Source organism: Anser anser, assembly GCF_964211835.1.
Source record: "Anser anser genome assembly, chromosome: Z".
In the NCBI taxonomy this organism is placed as follows: domain Eukaryota; kingdom Metazoa; phylum Chordata; class Aves; order Anseriformes; family Anatidae; genus Anser; species Anser anser.
The window spans coordinates 8,976,489-8,998,043 of record NC_139723.1 but is presented as its reverse complement, the minus strand read 5'-3'; the positions used below and the strand labels follow the sequence as shown (position 1 = coordinate 8,998,043).

Here is a 21,555-nt window from a genome sequence, read left to right as displayed (position 1 = left end):
CTAAAAACTCTTCACGGCTCCTAAAGAGTGCTTCTTGATCAGTAATAAGATAGTCTACCACAAAACTGGAAATGTTTTCTAGTTCTTTGTATTAGTTATGTAACACATTTTGGAGTCTTTGTCCTTGATTTTAGGTTCTCACTCTATTCTGCTTCAGCTTACGTTTGAATGTACCATTCACTTCCTCATTGCTTCCTACAACAATCACAGCTTCAATGGCTCACCTCCAAACTTCTTCCACTTATTTTCATAGGTATCCTCCCCTTACACAGAGAAGTACAGTTTTTTCCAAGGCTGAACTCAACCCAGAAGCTTAGATGGTGTTGTGATGTTCCTGAACTGGGACTTGACTGCACTATCTGAAAGTTACTATTCCCTCAAATCTACAATAAATGAATCACAAAGTTTTATATTTATGGTCTGTACTACCTGCCTTATGAGAAGAGGAGGATCAGTCAACCTGAGCCTCCAATTCTGAATGCTCAGGGATGAATTTGTTAGATCAGCAATGAACTCCGACTTATGAGAAGAAGCAGAGTCAAAGCTGTTTGATCTGATTGCACATATAACACTAATCATAGAAATCCTATGGTTTGACTAAATGGAGAGGAGATGCTCTTCTGTGCTTCAAATGGCCTCATAACATGGAAGATCTTGCTAAACACTGCAGGAATCAAACACAGACACTTTTATAAAAGTCACTGCCTGCCCAGCTCTTTGAGAAGCCAGAGCTTGAAGAGGTGGCAGGACGTGACCTGTAGATGACTCAGAAAGCTGCCTGTGTTGAAGATACAGCATGACAAAAGGGAAAAAATAATAAGCTCCAAATTAGTGGGTAGTTTGCACAACATAGCCACTAGGTCTTAACAGCATTAAAAAACTGAACAGTCCAAAGCATGCAATTAACAAAAGCTACAAAGCAATCACTGGTTTACAACTACATATTTCATAAGTATTTATTTAGTGATTACTCCAGATATGCAAGGCGTATGTCCTAGAGTTCATGCAGCATTTCTTTGCTGCATAGCAGAAAGCTGTGTTGCCTAGAGATAGCAACCAAATTTCCTACTGGGCTGACAGAGAGAAATATCTAAGAAAGGATAGGAGATTTCTGGGAAAACATTAATTTTGCAGGTTTTTACAGGGAGCACCAATTCTTAAAATATATCTTTAGCTCCTGTTTATCTTGTATTATTTAAAGCGTATGTGTAGATCAGTAATTTCATTAATACATACAAACTGTAACACAGATTGAGAACTCAGTAGTTTTCAAGATCCTGACTGATCCCCGTTCTCACACAATATCAAAAATGCCCCCCTTTTTTTTTAAACTGTGAAAAAATACATACATGTGTGTATACAAAGGAAATTACTTTGCTCATAACCCAACGGTAGGTAGTTTCCATAGCAACTCCATTCTCCCCTACCCAAAATACAGGGAAACACTTGTAGATTCGTTAGCCAAAAAAACAGAAAAGCCAAAGTACTAGTATTTTGGCTTTGGTATCTTTATTCTGGTCTGGTTTACTTCCTTTTCTTTAAGACAACTTTTTAAAAAAGAACAAAAGCCAAACCAAAACAAAGAAAACGTTTTTTTCATTTCAGAGTCTTTGATGCAGGATAATCCAAAAAGAAAAGAAAAAAAAAAAGGTGAAAAGACTTACCTTGAAAGTTCTTCCAGTTTAGATTTAGCAAATTCAAGGCTCTTTCGTTCAACATGTTCATGTGGTGTGTGAGCCAGAAGTTCATGCAGTGTTATAATGTATCTAGGGATCTTAAAATAAGTTAGGTATAGAATCAGCAAACCCATAAACGATTAATTCCAATACAGCATTTTCTTAAATATTAGCTATTATATTCATCACTAAAGTTTTACAAACATGGTCTTTTTTCTTTTTTTTTTAAACAAATATCCACAGCTAAGTAATTATACATAAACTCTAAATAAAACTGCCAAAGTGAGCAGTTTTATTTAGAGTTTATTTTACTGAGCTATTGGGTGACAGAGGCTGCATATGCATAGGTACATTTTCAGTTTGAGGAAACACAAGTTCTATTTATTACATTTTAAGAAAAAAATCAGGTCAGAGGCAGTGACAAATATGACATAAATTTCATTTTTTCATGCTGCTATCCATGTGCCAACAGAGAAAACTTTCAGAACTCTCTGGGAGATCCATATATACCTTCCCACAATTTTGATAGGATACGTGCATCTAGATTTTTTTATTACTTTGAAAATACCGGCTAACCTTTTAGCATACAGATGAAAGAATTCACATTGTACTAATGGGCATTAAAGGCCGAATAAAAGAACAATGACACTGATTCACTTTGTCATCACTTAAAGCAGTTTCATAATTGTTAAACAGAACCAAGTGATACTACAGTGAACTTATTTTTACAGAGTAAAAGTCATTTAGAAAGTGGAGAGGTGTCTTTTTTTATGCTGAAGTGAAAAGTCCTCAGCAATGACACTGTGCCCATCACATATTGAATAGGTTTCGTATCCTATTTTCTCTTTCCCCTTTAAAATCCCAAGATCTTTCTTCAATTCTTTTTTCAACCAAAAGATCCCCAAACTTCATAATATACAAACTCAAAGCTGAACAAATGCACTGTTACAGGTGGTAATGGCCTTTAGGTTAATACGGTTGACTAGAACTACCACAAATGTCAGTGACCCTCTTTTTTTTTTTTTTACTCTCTCTTTTGTCAGTAACTGAACAAACTGAGGGGGTTCACTGTTGTCATGATGAGTAAATTGTTATGTCAATTGGATAAGTCACAAAATCTTCAGACCAGCACTTCATAGACCCATGAAAACAGCTGCAAATAATTAATCCAGGAAGATCAAGACAAAGTATCACAAGGCTAATAAAGTTTTCAAAACTTTTGCAGAATATTTTTTGTTTTCTAAAGACTAGGTCACTGGAGAACAAAATGGTTGCCAAGAGTATTCCTTGTAAAATACTTGTGGTTGTTCTAGCTTGTTATACCAGTTATATTGCTGCATATCCCTGCAGCAGGTCAGAAATTGAGAATTTGTTTCTCAGCTTTTCTTTTTTGGTCTTTTGGCACTAGTCCTCATCTAACATCCTCCTTGAACATACACAAGATTCTGGATAGAGCTGAATCAGTGTAGTTGGAGAAAAGATCTCTACAGGCAGTGCCTAATAAATAAATGAAAACTAAATTAATTTGCACGAGACTACTACAGTTAAGCAAAAAGCATCTTCTATCAATCATAATTTCAGTAACACAAAATGATTCAACCAAACAATAAAAACAAACAGTGAAAAAAATGTACAGAGACTACCTGAAACATGGGGTAAGTAAGGAAAGTTTCCAGCATTCGCCCCTCACATGCTGGGTTGGCTTCATATTGCTTCAAGAGTTTGTCAAAATCTCTGTTTTGCTTACAGTTTGCCAGTACTTGTAGACTATATTGATGATTCCGAACAAATTCTTGATATATGTTCAGCATTGGCAGCAGAATGTCAAATAAGTCAGCTAGAAAAAGTCAAGAAATGCTTTTTTTTTTTCCAGCTACCCATCTCTTGGAATGTACTTTTAAAGAAACTACTATGTTCTATGGAAGTGAATTACTGTAATCAGTACTGAGATTTTAGAAGCATTAAACTTGGTTCCTCCACCTGCCAAAATACAGTTGTTCTGATTAGTAATCAGCTAATATCACTGAAAATTCAGGGGCCCATGTCTAAACAATGCTTAGCATAGAGGCTAACCCAGAGGCATTCTCATATATGGACTTCTAGAGAGTCATATTACTGCTCACATGGAACATTCACTACACCAGATCACATGGTGTTACTTCTGCAAATGTATTCCACTCAAAAAGGACACTACCTTTTTTAAAAATAAATAAAATAAAAAAAAAACAGCCACTGTAGTTTCAAAAATAATTAAGAAAATTGTACCCTTAGAGAAAATACAGTAACTTACCTAGAATTAAGGTAGGCCAATTAGCTATTCTTGCTTTTAAACCTTGGTGAAATATTTCATGAAGAAACATGATTGTTTCACTGAAAAACAAGTATTTAAAGAAAAAAAGAAATTCAGGTCTATTTTCTCATTTGTAATTCAAAGAGGAACATATCTTCATGGATATTAGTGTATTTTGCACTTCAGTAGAAAAAAATAGAAGACAGTCATTATTATAGAAGTAAATGCCTCATTTTATTATACTGTGTAAAATTTTTAGTATAGTATCTTTTCAAAATGCATATTATTTACTGTAGAAAGCATACTCTAACTGCTTAGTCTTTTAAGTAAAAGCATCTATTAAATAACATATTCCACACACGTTAAATAATAGAGTATCCTTGGCAATGCATTCAGTATTTAACAGGATCAATAAGATGCAGAAAAACTCTAGCCAGTGGTAGTCATCTATATTCTTATTTGCTGCTCTTCAGAATTTGAAGCTTAGAACTTTTCTGTAACATGAACCTTAATATTGTACTTTAGCTCATGAGGTCAGCAGAATCAAGAATCAACATTAGAGGCATCCCAATTGTAAGTGAAACCATGAAGAGTGAAGTGATTATGCATACACTATTACGAAAGGGAAGCCTGTCTCATAACTAAAGCACCATGTTCTTTTTCTTAGAGTTTTGGGGCAGACTTGGATGCAATCTCAATCCTGTTTAAAATTCTAGATGCCTGCTGGCTTATTTTTGCTTACTCATTAAAACGGCACTTGGATGCTTAATGTAAAGAACAATTATTTTTTGTAGGATATGAACAGACAAGCAAGAGAGAAGGAGGTTCCTTAGGCACGGCAAAAGCAAATAGGAAATATGACATAGTCATCCTCAGGGTCTTATCCAGATCATATGAGGCCAGTAAGTCCAATTTTGCTCTCATAAGAGAAAAGGAAAGAAGAAAGGTGGCAGAAAATTTAAGAGAACTGCCCCACGAGGCATTATATTCCTCTAGCAAAGAAGACAAAGAATGTAAGGAGGCACAGAGGATTAACTGGCTTCAAACAGCATCACAGACAGCACCTTGCCTCTTACCCTAAGGAAATGTGGTCCTCCTCAGTCACATTACTTACATCAGAACAACAACAACAACAACAACAAAAAACACAAATGCCAAACTTCACTACTGCAAATTCAAGCAGAATGGGAAGAAGTGGTCAGACAAATCCCCAAAAGCAACTAAAAAAAAACAAACCTACCTGTTGAGGAAAATGCTACTAACATCATCGTGACTGATAGGTGGCTTCTTTGAACTTGCAGCCATTCTTAAGGGCCTCAGAAAACAGTTCACAAGAACATAAAGTTGATGCACATATTCAGATTCAGCCTCAACCATGTTAAAAACTATCTGATTCCTTTTTCTCATACTTTCTGCATGAGGAGAACAAATATAATCTTGGACAATAGTCTTCCATTTTCTTCTACATAGCCAGCCCCGCATAAAGCTCTGAACCTAAAGACACCAAGTAGAAAAGAAGAATGAGATGACTTAAAATAAGTTTTTCACTGTAGAAATAACCGTCTGTGTGAAATGCTTCTGTCAAAAAAATAAATAAATATGTTGTCCTCTACAACTTTACTGATCCATAATTGTTCCTGAATTATATTTTGTAGATATCTATTTATTAATAGAAGTCAAACAAGCATTTGATAACGTTGGTAATATTTGTTTCCCAACCATATACGTATCAAAGTACCTTTTACCGCAGGCTCAAAGGTTGTACCTTTTCATATACTCTTCCTGTCAGCACAACTATCCTATAGACTGCCCTGGTTATCTTAACTCCTTTTACTTCCCCTTACGTATTTCTCACTTTCTTATATCCCCGATCATATTGTATGAGGTTTTCATGGAACGCATTTCAAAACAGATTTTGATATCAGCATTGACATAATTCTGAAACAGCCGTTAGGCTCAGATTGCTTTCTGTTTTGTATAGATACTACTTACTGTTTGCATTTAAAGCTACATATACTATTTAATATCAGACACCTAGGCGAGCGATACTACTATTCAGAAAAGTCAGATTTTTGCCATTCTTAAGAGGTATCTCTATGTCATAGAAAAATCTACTTAGGTATAATATCCACTGAAGTTACAAGTGGACAAAAGACTACAGAAAAGGTCTACTTCTGGTCCCAGAAAACTTCAGTATGTCTTTTCCTTGACCGTGATGTGATGATCATTCATTTTGAAAGAGAAATGGAAAATTTCACTGGTAACAGTTTACTCTGAATAAATATCTTTGAAAAAAAAAAAAGTGGGAGGGGGTAACTGTCAAAACAATCAAGATGTAGAATGCAGTGAATCAGAATCAGAACTCTCCTTGTACTAAAAGAGGCATTTCTGGCTCTATTACAATGTTAAATCTGGATGAAAAGGAAAATTCATACAAGCGTACCAGCTCAATACCTGACTCAGACTATGTGACCCAGAAATGGTTAGTGAAACTAAGTCCATATAGCAGAAAAGAAATGTAATTTAAGAGATAGTGAAAATACGGGTGACAGATACAGGACCACATCTTCAAGCATGATTTCCATTTATGCTCATGTATTAGGATTTGTAGGATACAGCTATGTGCAGTGTTCTGGAGGCTGGTTTTATCCAGCCTTAAGCAGTATTATGAAAAGCTACACATGTAAATACCATACAGTTTGGGTCAGTTATTGCCTTGATACTAAAAACACTGGCCATAGTATCCTAGCACTATCAGCATCAAACAGACCAGCAAACAACCTGAAACAATAATGCTCTCTGCATTTTCAATATTTGTGTTCCATCTGCAGTGACAGAACGTAAGCTATTCTTTTATATCTTTATAAGCATTTTTATAAGAAAGGAGTACAAAGTTAATACATGCTTGATCCCCACAGGACATAGCCCATGACTGAATTTCACTCTTCATAAGCAGTCAAATTCAAAGTGCAACCTTCTATAATCAACTGAATATAAACAAAGTAAAAACAAATACTTAAGTAACAAAGACACTCAGGGATAAATAGCCCCTGAAACATATTAAGTTGATATAATTTAAGTGGTTTGAGTAGGATCAGGGCAAAAGACATCTGGACAGTTGAGCGTACTTAATCAAACAGTACCTGAATGCAAAACTAGACAGACTAAAATACACAAGCAACCTCCCACATTCCATTTTTCTCCTTTCAAACACAGAACATTGCATATTTACCTTTTTAATTTTTTTAATATCTGGATCCTCATCTTCCTGGTTGCCTTGATAAGGTCGCATTCTTTCTTTTGTTTTATTGAGAGCTATAATCTGACAAAAAACAACCATTCATTAAATGCTTTTTTGCAATTAAGTTCTTTGCTACAGAACTAACAAAAATCTTTACCCCTTCTTCAAAAGCTCTTCCTAAAAACTGTTAAAGCTGCATGGAATGACAAGCACATTTTTGGTCACAGAGAGATAAACACAGTTCTCAGAAAACAAACAAGGCTTTTGATCCAGATGACAGAAGGACCGAAAGAGATATGGTTCTCCTCTCAAAATGAAGTGTGTCTTTCAGACCTTCTCAGCTCAGAACTGCAACAAAACTTCTAACATTCAATGAAATGGAGTAGCTTGGAATGGTCCACAATAATGTCACAACCGAAGACGGTGTTTAGAGGACCAAATATCATGTGCGAAGACAGGTAGGAAGTAATACCATCAGTGGGATCAATATTGCAAAGCAACATGTCATCTTAAATTCTCTGACAATGTAGTAATCCAATCAGATTTTCTGCCTGTAATATTTCTAAGAAAAACATCTAGCCAAGGGTTCATAGGAGGACTATTACATGTAGACCTTACTGGGTACTGTTATTTTTGCAAATATTACAGAAATATTAAAAATGATTATAATGCACATAGCAAAACATTACAGTTGATTGGTTGCTTGATGGCTCTGTCACATACCTCAGATTTAAGTCTTTCAATTTCTGTGTCTTGATCTTCAAGCTGATGTCGAAGTTGATTGGCTGCAATCTTCTCAGTCTCTACAATTTGCACAAGATGAATGTACTTCTGCATTAGTACCTCCCTTTCAATCAGAATATCTGAATAACTAAAAAGGAAAACATTTAATTTAGTAAAAGTAGCCAGATGTTGTCTTTCATATTTCCTTATGGAATATTGACAGAAAAAAACATCACATTAATGACAAGAAATCTGCAAAACTGTGTTTGTTTGATCTAATATAAAATTAATAGCTTAGTCATAAATAATCTAAACCTATGAAGTGTTCAATAATCTTTTTAGAGATAGGAGTCAGCAGTATCCACTATCCCAGAACCCAAAGCAAGATAATTGCACTGATCTTTTTAAAAGCTTCTAATTTTCAGGTTAAGCTCAAGAACTCTATTCATTCAATTTCTTTAATTATTTTAAGAGCTGCACTTTTTTTTTTCTTCTTTTTTTTTTTTTTTTCCCTCTTCCTGTCAGCTGTGGGGATTTGGGAGAAGCATTTGATACTTCATCTGAACTATTTCTAATTCTCTCTACCTCTCAGGTTTCTTCAAGAAGAATTCCCATCATAACCTTCAACATTATTATTTTTGTTTGCTAATACCTATTTTATTGATGAGGTCAGTTTGATATTACTCAAATAAATGCATTTAATCTAATTAGTAACAGGAACTGTGCTATCAGTCCTTCCTTTTATCTTTTAGCTAGTTTCCGTCAATTAGTATTTTCCTGAAAAGGGACAGTGTCCCTAGAGCGATTAAATATCACAACCAGAGCTGTGATGAGCACCAATAGCTTTAAACTAAAAGAGGTAAGATTTAGATTAACGGTTAGGAGGAAATTCTTCACTCAGAGGGTGGTGAGGAACTGGAACAGGTTGCCCAGAGAAGCTGTGGATGCCCCATCCCTGGAGAGGTTCAAGGGCAGGCTGGATGGGGCTTTGAGCAACCCAGTCTGGTGGGAGGTGTCCCTGCCCATGGCAGGGGGTTGGAACTAGACAAAGTTTAAGGTCCCTTCCAGCCCAAGCCGTTCCATGATCATATAGGAAGTACTCTTTACAACTTCAGATAAAGAAGAAATCAGCTGTTCCTACTCAACATCTTCACCAGACTGATCTTTCACGTGATTCAATCTCTCTGACATAGATAACTTAAATGTGCAAGAAAGTACAGTCCTATGAAGTGCTTGTTTGCTGACAATGATTCAGCAAAATCTACAGACACATACAGCCTCTTTACCTAACCTCTGGGATCTTGTTCCTCTGGGATTTAAATAATTAGCCACTCACCCCAGCTGAGCGGTGTAATTGACCTGCTGGAGGGATGGGATGCCACCCAGAGGAACCTGGGCAGGCCTGAGAGGTGGGCCAGTGCGAACCTCATGGAGTTCAACAAGGCCAAGTGCAAGGTCCTGCACCTGGGGCGGGGCAATCCCAAGTACAAATACTGGCTGGACAATGAATGGATAGAGGGGAGCCCTGTGAAGAAGATTCTGGGTGTATTGGTGGTTGAAAAACTGAACATGAGCTGCCAATGTGTACTTGCAGCCCAGAGAGCCAACCATATCCTGGGCTGCACCAAAAGCAGTGTGCCCAGCAGGGCGAGGGAGGCGATTGTCCCGCTCTGCTCTGCTCTCGTGAGACCCCACCTGGAGCCCTGTGCTCAGCTCTGGGGCCCCAGCACAAGAAAAACACGGAAGTAATAGAACAAATCCAGAGGAGGGACACAAAGGTGATCAAGGGGCTGTATCACCTCTCCTGTGGAGACAGGCTGAGGGAGTTGGGGATGTTCAGCCTGGAGGAGAGAAGGCTCCAGGAGACCTTACAGCGGCCTTCCAATGCCTAAAGGGGGCTGCAGGAAAGCTGGGGAAGGACTCTGTGTCAGGGGGTGTAGAGATAGGACAAGGGGGAACAGCATTAAACTAAACAAGGGTAGGTTTTGATTAGATATTATGAAGAAATGCTTCACTCTGAGGGTGGTGAGGCACTGGAACAGGTTGCCCAGAGAAGCTGTGGGTTCCCCATCCGTGGAAGTGCTTGAGGCCAGGCTGGAATCGGGCCTTGAGCAACCTAGTCTGGTGGGAGGTGTCTCTGCCCATGGCAGGGGGGTTGGAACTAGATGGTCTTTAAGGTCTCTTCCAACCAAAGCCATTCTGTGATTTGCAAGATAAAGACCAAACACAAAACATGGCAGAACTAAGGCCTAAAATTTGGCAAGGGATCTTTTATTATTTTACGATCTATCATAACTTTCCTGCTATCATGGTTGCACAGGATTTGACAGATGGGATTTCTGGATTGCACATCTTTTCTTTCTTAATTTCTTTCCACTTGTTACAGCACTCATTTAAAAACAATCATTTCCTATTAAATACTGTGCTGCTTTTATAAATGCAGCAACGTGCATCCTCTTCATCATTTTCAATATATATATTTAATGCCTATTCAATTGGTATTAGCAGATTACATACTTGTGGGGACACTATTTAGTACAACTACTAAATTCACTGCTTAACCTGAAAAGCAAGCTTAGATTTAAAATAGAATGAGTTCCCACAGCCACCATAAAGCAGAAGTTTTTCCTTCTTGAATGTATTATGAGAAGAACAGTAAGTGAATTCAATTCAACTGCATTTAATTTTATATTTTAACCACTGCAACTGTAAACAATAAGTAGCCAAAATAGTCACTGGGCATCTCTTCCAACAAATAAAACACCATCCCTGAAAAAATCTACTATGGAGCAATCCATATACCTTAGGTGGAATAAAAGGTAATAACATATGAGATTTAGTGCTTTAAAAATGTTTCTTAATGATCTTTTCTGTTTTGCAAGAACTGCGGTTTGTTTGTTTTTCTCAGAACCGTAATACTTAGTCTCCTTGCACCTTAAGAAGCATTTGCACATGGTAAGTGTCTGAGTTAGACACACAGATAGCACTTGCACTTTTACAATGGTAAGAGATGTTACAAAGACAAAAACATATGTAACTGAGAGGAAAATTTAGTCCTTAGCACCTGAAGCACCACTTTGATTTACATTTAAGATGAAAAGTAGACTTTTCTTACCAGAAGCAGATCCAAATAGGTGACAAGACTCCCCCCGCCCTTTTTTTTTTTTTTGATATTATTCTTTTTAAAATTTTTCTTTCTTGCTTTCACTACAAAAGGTTTCCAGTACAAAAAAATGACAGATTTGAATTTGTCTTTATTTAAGAACAGGGAAAACACTAAGATACAGAATCGTAAAGGGTGAACAGCTGCTACAGTCCAAACTGGTGTAAGATTCAGAGTACTAACATATACAATGTTTTTCTTTTACTATTTTATTATTTGTATTTTTCTCCTTTAGGGGAAGAAACTTCATCCAGATTTTTCAGTTTCTTAAGATGCATTAGTCTTTCTTTACAAGAGAATGAGAACTTTACCATGAAAGACTGAAAAGTTTCTTCTTTTTTTTTCTTTTTCTTTTTGAGATGTATATAGTATATTTTGCTTGGATAGTGGCTTTGGCTGAATAAAATGTCAGTCTCAGCCTGGAAACCAAACATTTCCTTCACTTCTATAATTAGCAGTACAAAAAGGAGTTAATTAGAAAAACTTGTGTACACCTACAGTAACTTAGAATAGGTTAGACATTTTCCTTCTCAAAACTGCTACTTGCCCTGGGAAATGAAAACTACAAGATTTTGGAATACAGTTCTCTCAGTTCTAACAACCCTTTTCTCTGCATTTCTCACCCCTTTCTTTGCATTTAAGAGTTAAGAGATCATGCCTAAATTGCTAATGTGTATATCCAGCATAATCCCTGGAGCCTTCAAATAGGGCATGGCTTCAATAATGAATCAGCAAGCTTCTAATTGATTATACATGTATACAAAATCAATCGTTAAAGAAAATGGTACCAAAGCATTCAAATGTCAAAGGCAGATGAAAAATTCCTAAAACAACCTGTAAGCAGACAGCCTGGATCTAGTTCTCTTGTTAAGGTATTGTTTAACAGAAGAAAACAACTACTGTGAACCATAGATTTCTGTGAGGTGGTATTAGCATTTTACTGAGAGAAGCAATTCTGCAACTTTATCACAATAGGTAGTAAGACTCAAAGACTGAGCAATTTGAAAGGTGAGGCTATACCTACCTCTTACTATTGCATGCAGAGGCAGATAAATACAAGAACCTTAAGCTTTGACTGATCACTACCTAACACATAGAGATAGGGAGAAACAAAGTAGGTCCTGAAGAAAATATGCCTCATTTACACCCCATGGGAGTTGACATGCTCAGAAAATATAGGAAAAATGCAGAAATTTAGGAAGTGTCTCATTGTTAGGAACTCCCTTTTGTAGAAGCAGATGAAGATAAAAGTCTGCAGTAGTGATATCAGCAAATATAATGGATTTTTGTACTGAATTCAGAACAGAATTATGGTTATCTGTGCCAGGGACGGTTTAGGTTAGATATTAGGAGAAATTTCTTTACTGAAAGGGTTGTGTGGCATTGGAATGGGCTGCCCAGGGGAGTGGTTGTGTCACCATCCCTGGGGGTCTTCAAGAAATGTGTAGATGTGGTGCTTGGTTTAGTGGTGGACTTGTCAGTAGTAGGTTAAAGGTTGGACTAGATGATCTTGGAAGTGTTTTCCAACCTGAATGATTCTATGATTCTTTGTACTGAATGTTAATTGTACTAAAACTACTCAGGTAGCTGAAAGCACCATGCAGTGGACCTGGGAACAAATATTTATGACTCTATCAAATCACCCTAAAGATATGAAACGCAAAATGCAACCTAATCAGTTCTTTGTGAAAAGCAGGCAACATGACTTTGGGGGTGTTGCATGCAAAAGAAATTGAAAATCCATCTGCCTATTTGAACTACCCTCAAGCAGCTATAGGAATCCTCACCAAAGGAGGAACAGCTTCCAACCAGGTTTTTAAGTCTACTGTCATACTAACACCCACACAGTAGATGGTAAATGTTACAACAGAATTTACACAATCCATCCCTATGACTGTAATCAATGTGACTTGTGAGACCACCTGTACACAACTACAATTAAGCTTTAATGAATTCCTTATCATATGGGATATCAAAGATGACCTATGGCTGTGAGAGTTACAGGGCTGCAGCTTACTGGAAGACATGAAATTAAGATGGACTTTCAGACACACTTGGACAGCTGTTTAGAAAGGCTGTAAAACTGGTATCAGCTGATTTCCAGTCAAACAGATGGAAAATGGCACTTGGACTAACAAACAACTACAGCAATCAGGGTGAGGGTTAGGGGGTGATATACTGGGAAACATGCAAAGTCCACACCCCAAACAGCTCTTGATTTTTCTAACTGAGATATGGAAATAAACTGGAACACAAGCCCTTTCAAAAGAGTGGCCCCAACAACCACTGGAAAGTTTGTGAAACCAAGCCAGGTGAGTTGGGGAATCGCTCTAGGACCATGGATAATTTGGAGGAGAATGCTACCCTCTTATGAGACAGTGAGACAATCCTGACAACACACCTCATTAATCAATGCATTACCCATCAAACTCCAAAACATGGGGCCCACTACAACTCACACAAAATGAGCAGCTGTTTCAATTGTTCTGGTACTCTTTTATCCAAGAAAAGCTGACTATAGGAATTAATCTACAAGCAAACTTGGGCAGAAAGGCACATTACCCCTTTATGCAAAACTGGGACAGAATTCAACAGCAGCTATAAAGTACAGACCAAATACAATGGGAAGGGACACTCCTCACTGCGTGAACTGAGGCTCCACTGAGCTCTTAAGAACTTGCAGCTACTGTCTCTGGAGGATGGGATTGGTGGGATTTCAAGTATTCACTTAGAAAACAACTACCACACCAATCACCTGGACAGCCATAATTACCAATATAACAATCACAGCCTCTAGAGTTTTTTGTCTACCTAAAGTGTTGTGTGCTGATGCAGAAATGACAGAGAAGGGAAACACAACGGAAACTGATCTGCCAAGACATGCAAGCCCCCCTCATGAGCTTAAGGAGTACTTTGCAGCAGCAAAGATGTCAGCTACAGGAACATAGCTCTCCTGGGGGATAAGACAGGCTTCCAGGTGCAAGAAGCACAGGTGGCACAGTCCTCTCTGGTTCTATTTCTAAGGGCGGAAATGTTAGGGTGTGTGACAACAGACGGATTTTAACAAACACAAATAATCTAATCAGAGAATGAGCCCCCTGTCCTGGCTACTCTCATGGCTATCATAGACCAACCAGCCCATAAATGGTCCATCTCCACAGGAATGGTCACAGTGGCAGGCAGGGGAACCCCAATGACCCAGTCAAGAAACAAATACCCAGCTCCTGTCATGGATATGGACATGGACATGGATATGACAGGGGAGCCACCAGCCTCATTGACAAAGAGAAATCCATCAAGTTGAGTCAGTCAAAAGGCTCTCTGGATCACATTTTAAGCTGAAAACATTTTTCCCTACAGAGGTATGAAATATACAATGTAATGCAGGAAGCATACTTTGGGATTGTACAAGACTCATTATAGCATGCTTACAGGAGGTAAGAAGGGCAAGGAAAGGGAGAGCTCAAGGAGGTTCACAGAACAAGAGTAGGAAAGCAGACAGTTACAGGGCTAAAAGGAGATAAAAACTTGCATGTAAAAAGATTGCTGATACGATACACTTGTCTGGCCATGCCCTGCACCTGATTAGCACAGTCTGCTGTCTTTGCACTGAACTCAGTGTCTGTTTGCCTGGGTCAGAGAACTCTGTATATGCATGCATGGAGCTCTAAGTGCCAGCATGTGCAGTTGGGACAGCAGGCCAGGGGGCCCTGTGTCTGCAGTGACAGTAACTACCTGGACAGGCAGAGGTGCGTGCATATGGTGTGTGTGTGTTAGGAAGCAATTGCTAGCAAGTATCAGACCTGGCTAGCCAGTGGATCAGATTAGACCCTTGGAAGCTTGGCAGCAAAACTGGGATCATCAGAGAGTCTGCAAGTTGTTTACCGCCACTGAAGATCCTGTTCAGCTACTGGGAAGACATAAGGGTGGGCAACTAACTAAGAAACGCATTTGCACACGTGTGTTTCTCTGTGATGGCTGGAAATGAGCATATCCAAGGGCCAGATACCAGCTAGGCTGAGTGTGTAAGGCCAGTCACAGGAGAGATCCTCACCTCCCAGCATGGTGGACCGAGGACCAGCAGCTGAAGTGGGACTGGAGGCCTGGAGAGCACATTTCCAGCTTCCAGCAATGGGGGAGACCAAAGATCCAGGGCCAGTTCCTGGACAGACTGAATGTCTAGGCTATTTATTTGAGGGATCCATATTGTATATACGCATATTTTTCCATTTAATATACCTTCATCCTGATCAGCCAGGGAAGGAAAATGGATAAGGCTGCTGGTGATGTCCATGCCTGTGAGGGTGCTGCATGTTTCTGTCTGTGCTGGTCTGTGTAGTCAGCTATGTTTGCATGTGTGCTCATCTGTGTTGGGAATGCATGCTGAGGCTCACCTCTGGTTCAGCCTGGGTACAGAAATCAGAGGCACCCTTGCTTCTGTCAAGCTACCAGATCTGGCAACCCTTGTCATTTTGTTCTGTGGATCTAGTCAGACATTATTTGAAAAGCAGATATAAGACTGCTTTGCTCATGCTCTAAGAATTACTAAAATCCTTTCAAATCTGTTCCCAGCCAACTGGAAATAACAAAATTGTTGTTATTATCACCTGTACAGTGTGAAGGCATTAGTAGCAAAGGTACTTGCTGTGAGTTTCTGGGCAGCTCTGAGCTAGCATGCTGAGCTTAGAACTGTCTGCAAAATACCCTGCGAAATACACCCTGCATTATCAGGCAAAGTGTGCCAACAAACTTGAAGAATGATCCTTTTCTTTAAGAACTGATAGTTTGAGGGCAGTAGTTCATCATATGTTTTAAACAGCAAACTAGCTGAAAGAAACCCTCCCACTCTTCTTACCCACACAGCACACTTGCTCTCCTACGTCTCACCCATCTATTTCCCTTCTCCTTTTGTGGTGAACACAGGTGTACTGTGTGGATGTGTAGTGAACAGATCCAGTGAACTGAGACAAATTAAAACTAAGCTGGCAAAAAAACAAGCAACACATCATTCTTTTTAGTGCATATCAGTTTCCCAATTAAGTTCACACTTGTGGCAGCCTGAGGGAAGGGCTGGTAAAGGTGTGGGAATTAATGGCTGACTGAGCAGAATGACAGCTGTTTCTTCCTGGAGCAATGTGGGCTTGTGCAGGTTTAAAGCATATGCAAAACTACAGCCTGGGTTGCTTAGTTCAAGATTTTCCAATAAGCTAAAGTAGAAAATACCAAGAAATTTGATGAGTACTGCAGACACATTAAAAAATGAAACCTAACAGGTTTTCAGTTAAACGCAAAAAAAAAAAAAAAAAAAAAAAAAAATTTATATATATATATATTAAAACCATAGAAGAATGTGTAAGAGAAGGTAAAAAGACAGTCTTGGTCTGCTGATGGTGAAACAGAGTTTTTCATAGGAGAACAAGTTCTGGAACAAAATCGCCAGACAGAAATCCCACATGCAGTCACTGATGGAGGAGCCAGGGTTTGCCAAGAACAAATCCACCAGTAAAGAAGTGTAATTCGGAAGAAGTAAACATTACTCCACCACTCTGGGTATTATGGAAAACTTGAAACACTGAGAATTGAAATAAAATGAAAAGCAATGAAAAGTAGGAGTGCAGGTGTAGCTCACAGTGAATGGAGTCCCAGTAGAATATGTTGAATTGCATATCCCATTGCAAGCTGATAAGCCACCCTCCCTCAGATGAGGAGGAGGCTCTATGGAGGTGAACATAAGCACTGCAGAATCTAACTGCAGCAGGAAAAAGCCAGCCAGCTCTCAAAGAGTGTGTACAGTACACCCCAAGTGATAAGTGGTAACATACCACCCATAGTGAAATCTTCCAAGAAACAATAGACAATGCCACAGCAGAAAGTGCTTTAATTATTTATTTGCATCAAAAAAAAAAAAAAACCTAATTACCAAAGTGGGATGTGTGTATAATAAGATGGAAAGGGCTATTTTTTCAACTCTATGTTTGTAACTTGCAAATTAAACCACATGGAAGAGACTCTGATGACTGCAAACATGCATTTGGCAAAAAGTCGTAAAAAGCAATCCAAAATTAGATTTTGTATACATTAAGCTAAAACAAAACAAAGCAAACAAACCCACAACACAAAAAAAGCCAACCTACTTTGTCTCAGCTAAAACATGGATTACCGTCGCCGATGTATTCACCCAGAACAAGATATTCCCACACCTATTTTCACTTTAATGGTAAGGGGGGATGTTCTTAACACCTCCTCAAATTTTTACCTAAGATTTCTGAGATATTACAAAAAAGTATCTCCAAAAGGCTACACAATTTGTCACTTAGCAATTCAAATCAAAAGTCTGAGGGAAGGGTCAGAAACAAAAAAGTTGGAGACTCAAAAAGTTGCTTCTGCAACTTCTCCCCATATGTCAAAAATAAAGACAAACTTAAGCAAAACTTCTGCAGTTATGATGGAGGAAAAAATAACCCCTGAGACAACATTGTTTTATTATTTTTTATTTAATTAAGTTGTCAAAAAATGTTAGGGAATAGCCTAAAACTATTATTTCTACTTTTCAGTTATATATTTATATATCTTTGGTGAAACTCGAGTAACTTTTATTTGGTCAAGTAACTGTTATGCAGCCCCAGGTGTTTTTTGCTAGGTACAACATGAAGCAAATGAAAGGAATTTGCACCGAAGTAGAAAAGCATCAGAATAATGAGGTAACCACAACAGTGTCCAACACTCCATGTTCAGCAGCTAAGTTTCCACAGATTTTTTGGTGCTTGCAGGTATTTTCTCAAGATATAATACTAGAACATGAAAAGCAATGACCAAGTCCCCAAAAATTTTCCGAAGAAATTTAAAACCTATGAAGAAAAATACATTAAAAAAAATAATTAATTAAAAATCCCTCAATTGACATAGGGTCCTGAGAATACTCCTCACAGTTATGTCCATAGTTCATATTATTATAACTGTCACTTCAGATGATAAGCACAAATAGAAGCAGAAAAGTTATACAGTACAAGGGAGATAAACACACTGATCTCTTCCTTAGCAGAACAGAGACTCAGTCTTCTGAATGTAGCACTGGTAACAATCTGGCGGATGCAAAATTAAAGACTAACCTCTTCTGAGCAAGTTTGTCAATATTTTCAATTGTGTGTTTTTTAAAGCTGGCTTAATATTTTGTTAAGTGCTGCCATGGAAATTCATGTGTGATATTTTTATGGAATGAACGTCCTAAGAAGAAATTGTAACTCAGTATTGTGAGCTCTTCTTGGTTATGAGCCTTTCATACCAGGCAACAGAAAAGAAGAAAACTATCCTCAGAGAAGGGAACACTGCAGGATCCTGCTTTCCCCAGATGCCCTTACCACAAGGCAAAAAAAGTCAAGCTCCTTTCATCCTTTCCTTGCTGTCATACTTCACAAATGAAATTGACCCAAATTCAGTAGCAAAGTGAACAGTTCTCTCATCTCACCTGAACAACATAGAACTGTCTGCTGGTGTTATGGGCTGAGAATTCAACACCTCATATCTTCTCCATTTCTGAAATAATGTGCTCACTGACAGGACTACCATGCAAAATGTGGCTCGTGATACCACAGCGCAGCAGGTGCTTTCCAAGAAAGCGTAAGACCTGTTCAGTTAGGTACCACCACTAAGAAAACGATAAAGATCCAGAGACTGGGTGTCTAGAGGAGACAAGGCCTAGATCTTCAGGGACTAATTTCAGAGGGTCTAAATTAAAAACTGCTCCCTGGTGTTGTTCCTTTTTAGTTACAAAACACAACCACTTCTGTTTACATGGCTTAGGTCCTAAGCAACTCAGAAACTGTCTTCTTCCTAGTGCGTTACCATGGTATTGTAGATTAGCTGACGTTAGTATCTAAGAGAGGAGGCTGGAGAAAGTGCATTTGAGCAAAGACACTTGCCTCTGCAACCCATGTCTCAAACCTGCGGTTAGCAGATTTTCTTTTAGATTAAACTGTAAAGCTTGCATATTTGCCAATCACTTTTCTCAGGGAAATATTACTGCATGGCTGGAAGCCCGCCATTCACAAGACTGACCATCGTTCAGAACTTCATTTTTGAAGAAGAAATTGTATTTCTTACATTTTATCATAATAATGGTTTGACCTCCTCTTTCTTACATTTATTCCTGTGTAAGAGCTTTTGAACACTCATTCATTCATTTGGCAGATCACTTATTTCTTCATTCATATAGCACACTTTGCCTTTGAAGGACACTAACCACAGGAGTTGTTTCCAGCAAAAGGGCATTCTTGAACAAATTCCAACTGAACACAATCACTTGCAAATGATAAAATATTGTGCTGTATGCACAAACTGATAAACACATTTTTTCTGCAACATATCCATGAATTGCAAGTAATACACACCCAATACACTGTAACATGTATTTTTGTTTAGAGAGTGAATTTAGATTTTGAAATTACTAACAATTTATTTATAATAAAACAGAGGTTAAGATCAATGATCAGGTTTCATACCTAGCTTGGTGAATAGCTTCTACCCATTCATCTCCATCAACTTCATCCTCACAACGGAGCTCCAGTGGCTTCTGCCCTTCATGGCCAAATAGAACAGTAAAGTAATACTGCAAATTAAAACAAGAAAAAAAAATGTTCAGACACTCTTTTAAATAAAATGGATACATAAAGTTTCAAAAAAGAATCTGACTTATAAAATTCAGTGCACACCATTGCCAGCCTAGGAAAACTTGTTTTAAGCTACCAGTCATGAAACACAGATTGAAGATGAAAAATAAATCTGTAACGTATTCTCCTCTGAATTGATGTAATGGCTTTCATGAAACTTATCATAATTTATTGTTTTTAAGCTTCCACATGCAAGACAACAGAATATAATTCCCTCAGTAGCTTCTACGGTCAAATACAATAGTGGGTGTCAAATACAAGTGGAGTGTCTGTAGTTCTTTTTTTCTTGCACTTTTTCAGCTGAGATTTTTCTTAGATGCCGTAACAAGGATACCAAATCCAGTAATTTCACACTCACAGCAAATTCCACACTCACTCCAGCCAGCAAGTGAGGTATGCAATTTACATTCTCCCACTCCATGAGCCACTGTTTACAGCAGTAAGTAACCTGAAGTGATGTCAACAAACATTCTGCTTTCCTTGTAAAATCCACAGCTTAGCTGAAAAAAAACCTCTCCAAGCCAAACAAAGTACAGGGGATCAAGAAAATACAAACCACCTCAGAATAAAAAGCCATTTCCAAGGCAGGAGAAACTCAAGCATAAACAGAAACAGAAGGGATGAAATTTTACCTACAGAGAATTGGCTGCAGATATTGTCAACATTTATAATGAATTCTGTCCCTACAAAAAAAAAAAAAAAAAAAAAAAAAAAGAGTGTTTCAGCCTTTTATTGGCCCCTCCTTGAACATCTGGCAGCCTGCTGTGCAGGCGCAACACACAGGTCAGCTGCAGAGTCTGTACAGAGCAGGTTCAATACACCCCTGGTAAATTAGATTCACTGCACTGCCACCAGCACTGTGTGTGCACCTGTATTTGCATCTAGGTTTGTGCCTGGGGACCTCACATTTACAAAACCCATCTGCCTCTGAGCTTCTGATTATGCTCCTATGTTTGGTTTCATTTTAGGTAACATGAGTACATATGATGGCATTCCACAAAAAGAAAACTATTCATCTGTGAATTGTATTATTTACTAAAAGTTGTTACGTGTATACAAAACATTTTTCATACAGAAGACCACAAATACTGCAGGATTAGCAGCAGATGATCAAAACAATGGAAGCAAGGCAAAATAAGCAGAAATATTCACATTTTAATAGGCCATACAAAGAAAGTTCAGGCCCAGATCAGTTGAGTTTCTGAAAGAAAACTACTTGAGTGCACAGCCAAGGTTCAATAATCATTCAAAGGATAATCTTATTTTTCCTAATTTTTTTCAATTGCCTAATCCTGCATTTTTTCAACAATAAATCACTTTTCACTTAAATCTAAATTCCATTAAAAGGAAAAAAAAAAGAGTTCCGTAAGATAGTTCAGATGGTTCATAACAGTGTTAGACAAAAGCTTTTATAATCATGCAGTGCAGCTGAAGCATCAATCCAGCATCAGTAACAATTATCACTTGATTTATCCAGAAGTCAACATCACAGTAAGCAAAATGCAAGCAAAGTATTATAGCATACCTCTAAAAAGAATCTCTAAGTCACCCTTGAATTTTAACTCCTTTTAAAATAAATGTCGTTTATGCAGCAAAGTATCCTACTATAAGAAAATACGATGGCATCCATGATGCTGTACTGCATGTTCAAGTTTATGATGAATGTGAATGGACTTATGTACATATATCTATTTATACATAGATATATAATTTTAGCACTACCGTGCTATCTGATAAACAATTCAGCTTACACATCACTGCAATTTATACAGTATAGGTAAAAAACACCTTTCTGT

The 21,555-nt window shown here is 38.0% G+C and overlaps 1 protein-coding gene across 3 annotated transcripts in view; it reads right to left on the bottom strand.

The window, feature by feature from the left end:
- The window catches only part of RASGRF2 (Ras protein specific guanine nucleotide releasing factor 2), a 140,211-nt gene that overhangs the window by 78,868 nt on the left and 39,788 nt on the right, over positions 1-21,555 (bottom strand). For all 3 annotated transcript variants that reach the window (XR_014576629.1, XM_083817212.1, XM_083817213.1), the window contains exons 2-8: positions 19,592-19,698; positions 7,931-8,078; positions 7,199-7,288; positions 5,207-5,460; positions 3,967-4,046; positions 3,320-3,513; positions 1,665-1,774 (exon numbers count right to left, since the gene is read on the bottom strand). Coding sequence is in view for 2 of the 3 variants with exons in the window: in XM_083817212.1 (XP_083673338.1) it covers positions 1,665-1,774; positions 3,320-3,513; positions 3,967-4,046; positions 5,207-5,460; positions 7,199-7,288; positions 7,931-8,078; positions 19,592-19,698 (983 nt within the window). In the remaining variant the exon portion in view is untranslated. The remainder of the gene's footprint in view (positions 1-1,664; positions 1,775-3,319; positions 3,514-3,966; positions 4,047-5,206; positions 5,461-7,198; positions 7,289-7,930; positions 8,079-19,591; positions 19,699-21,555) is intronic.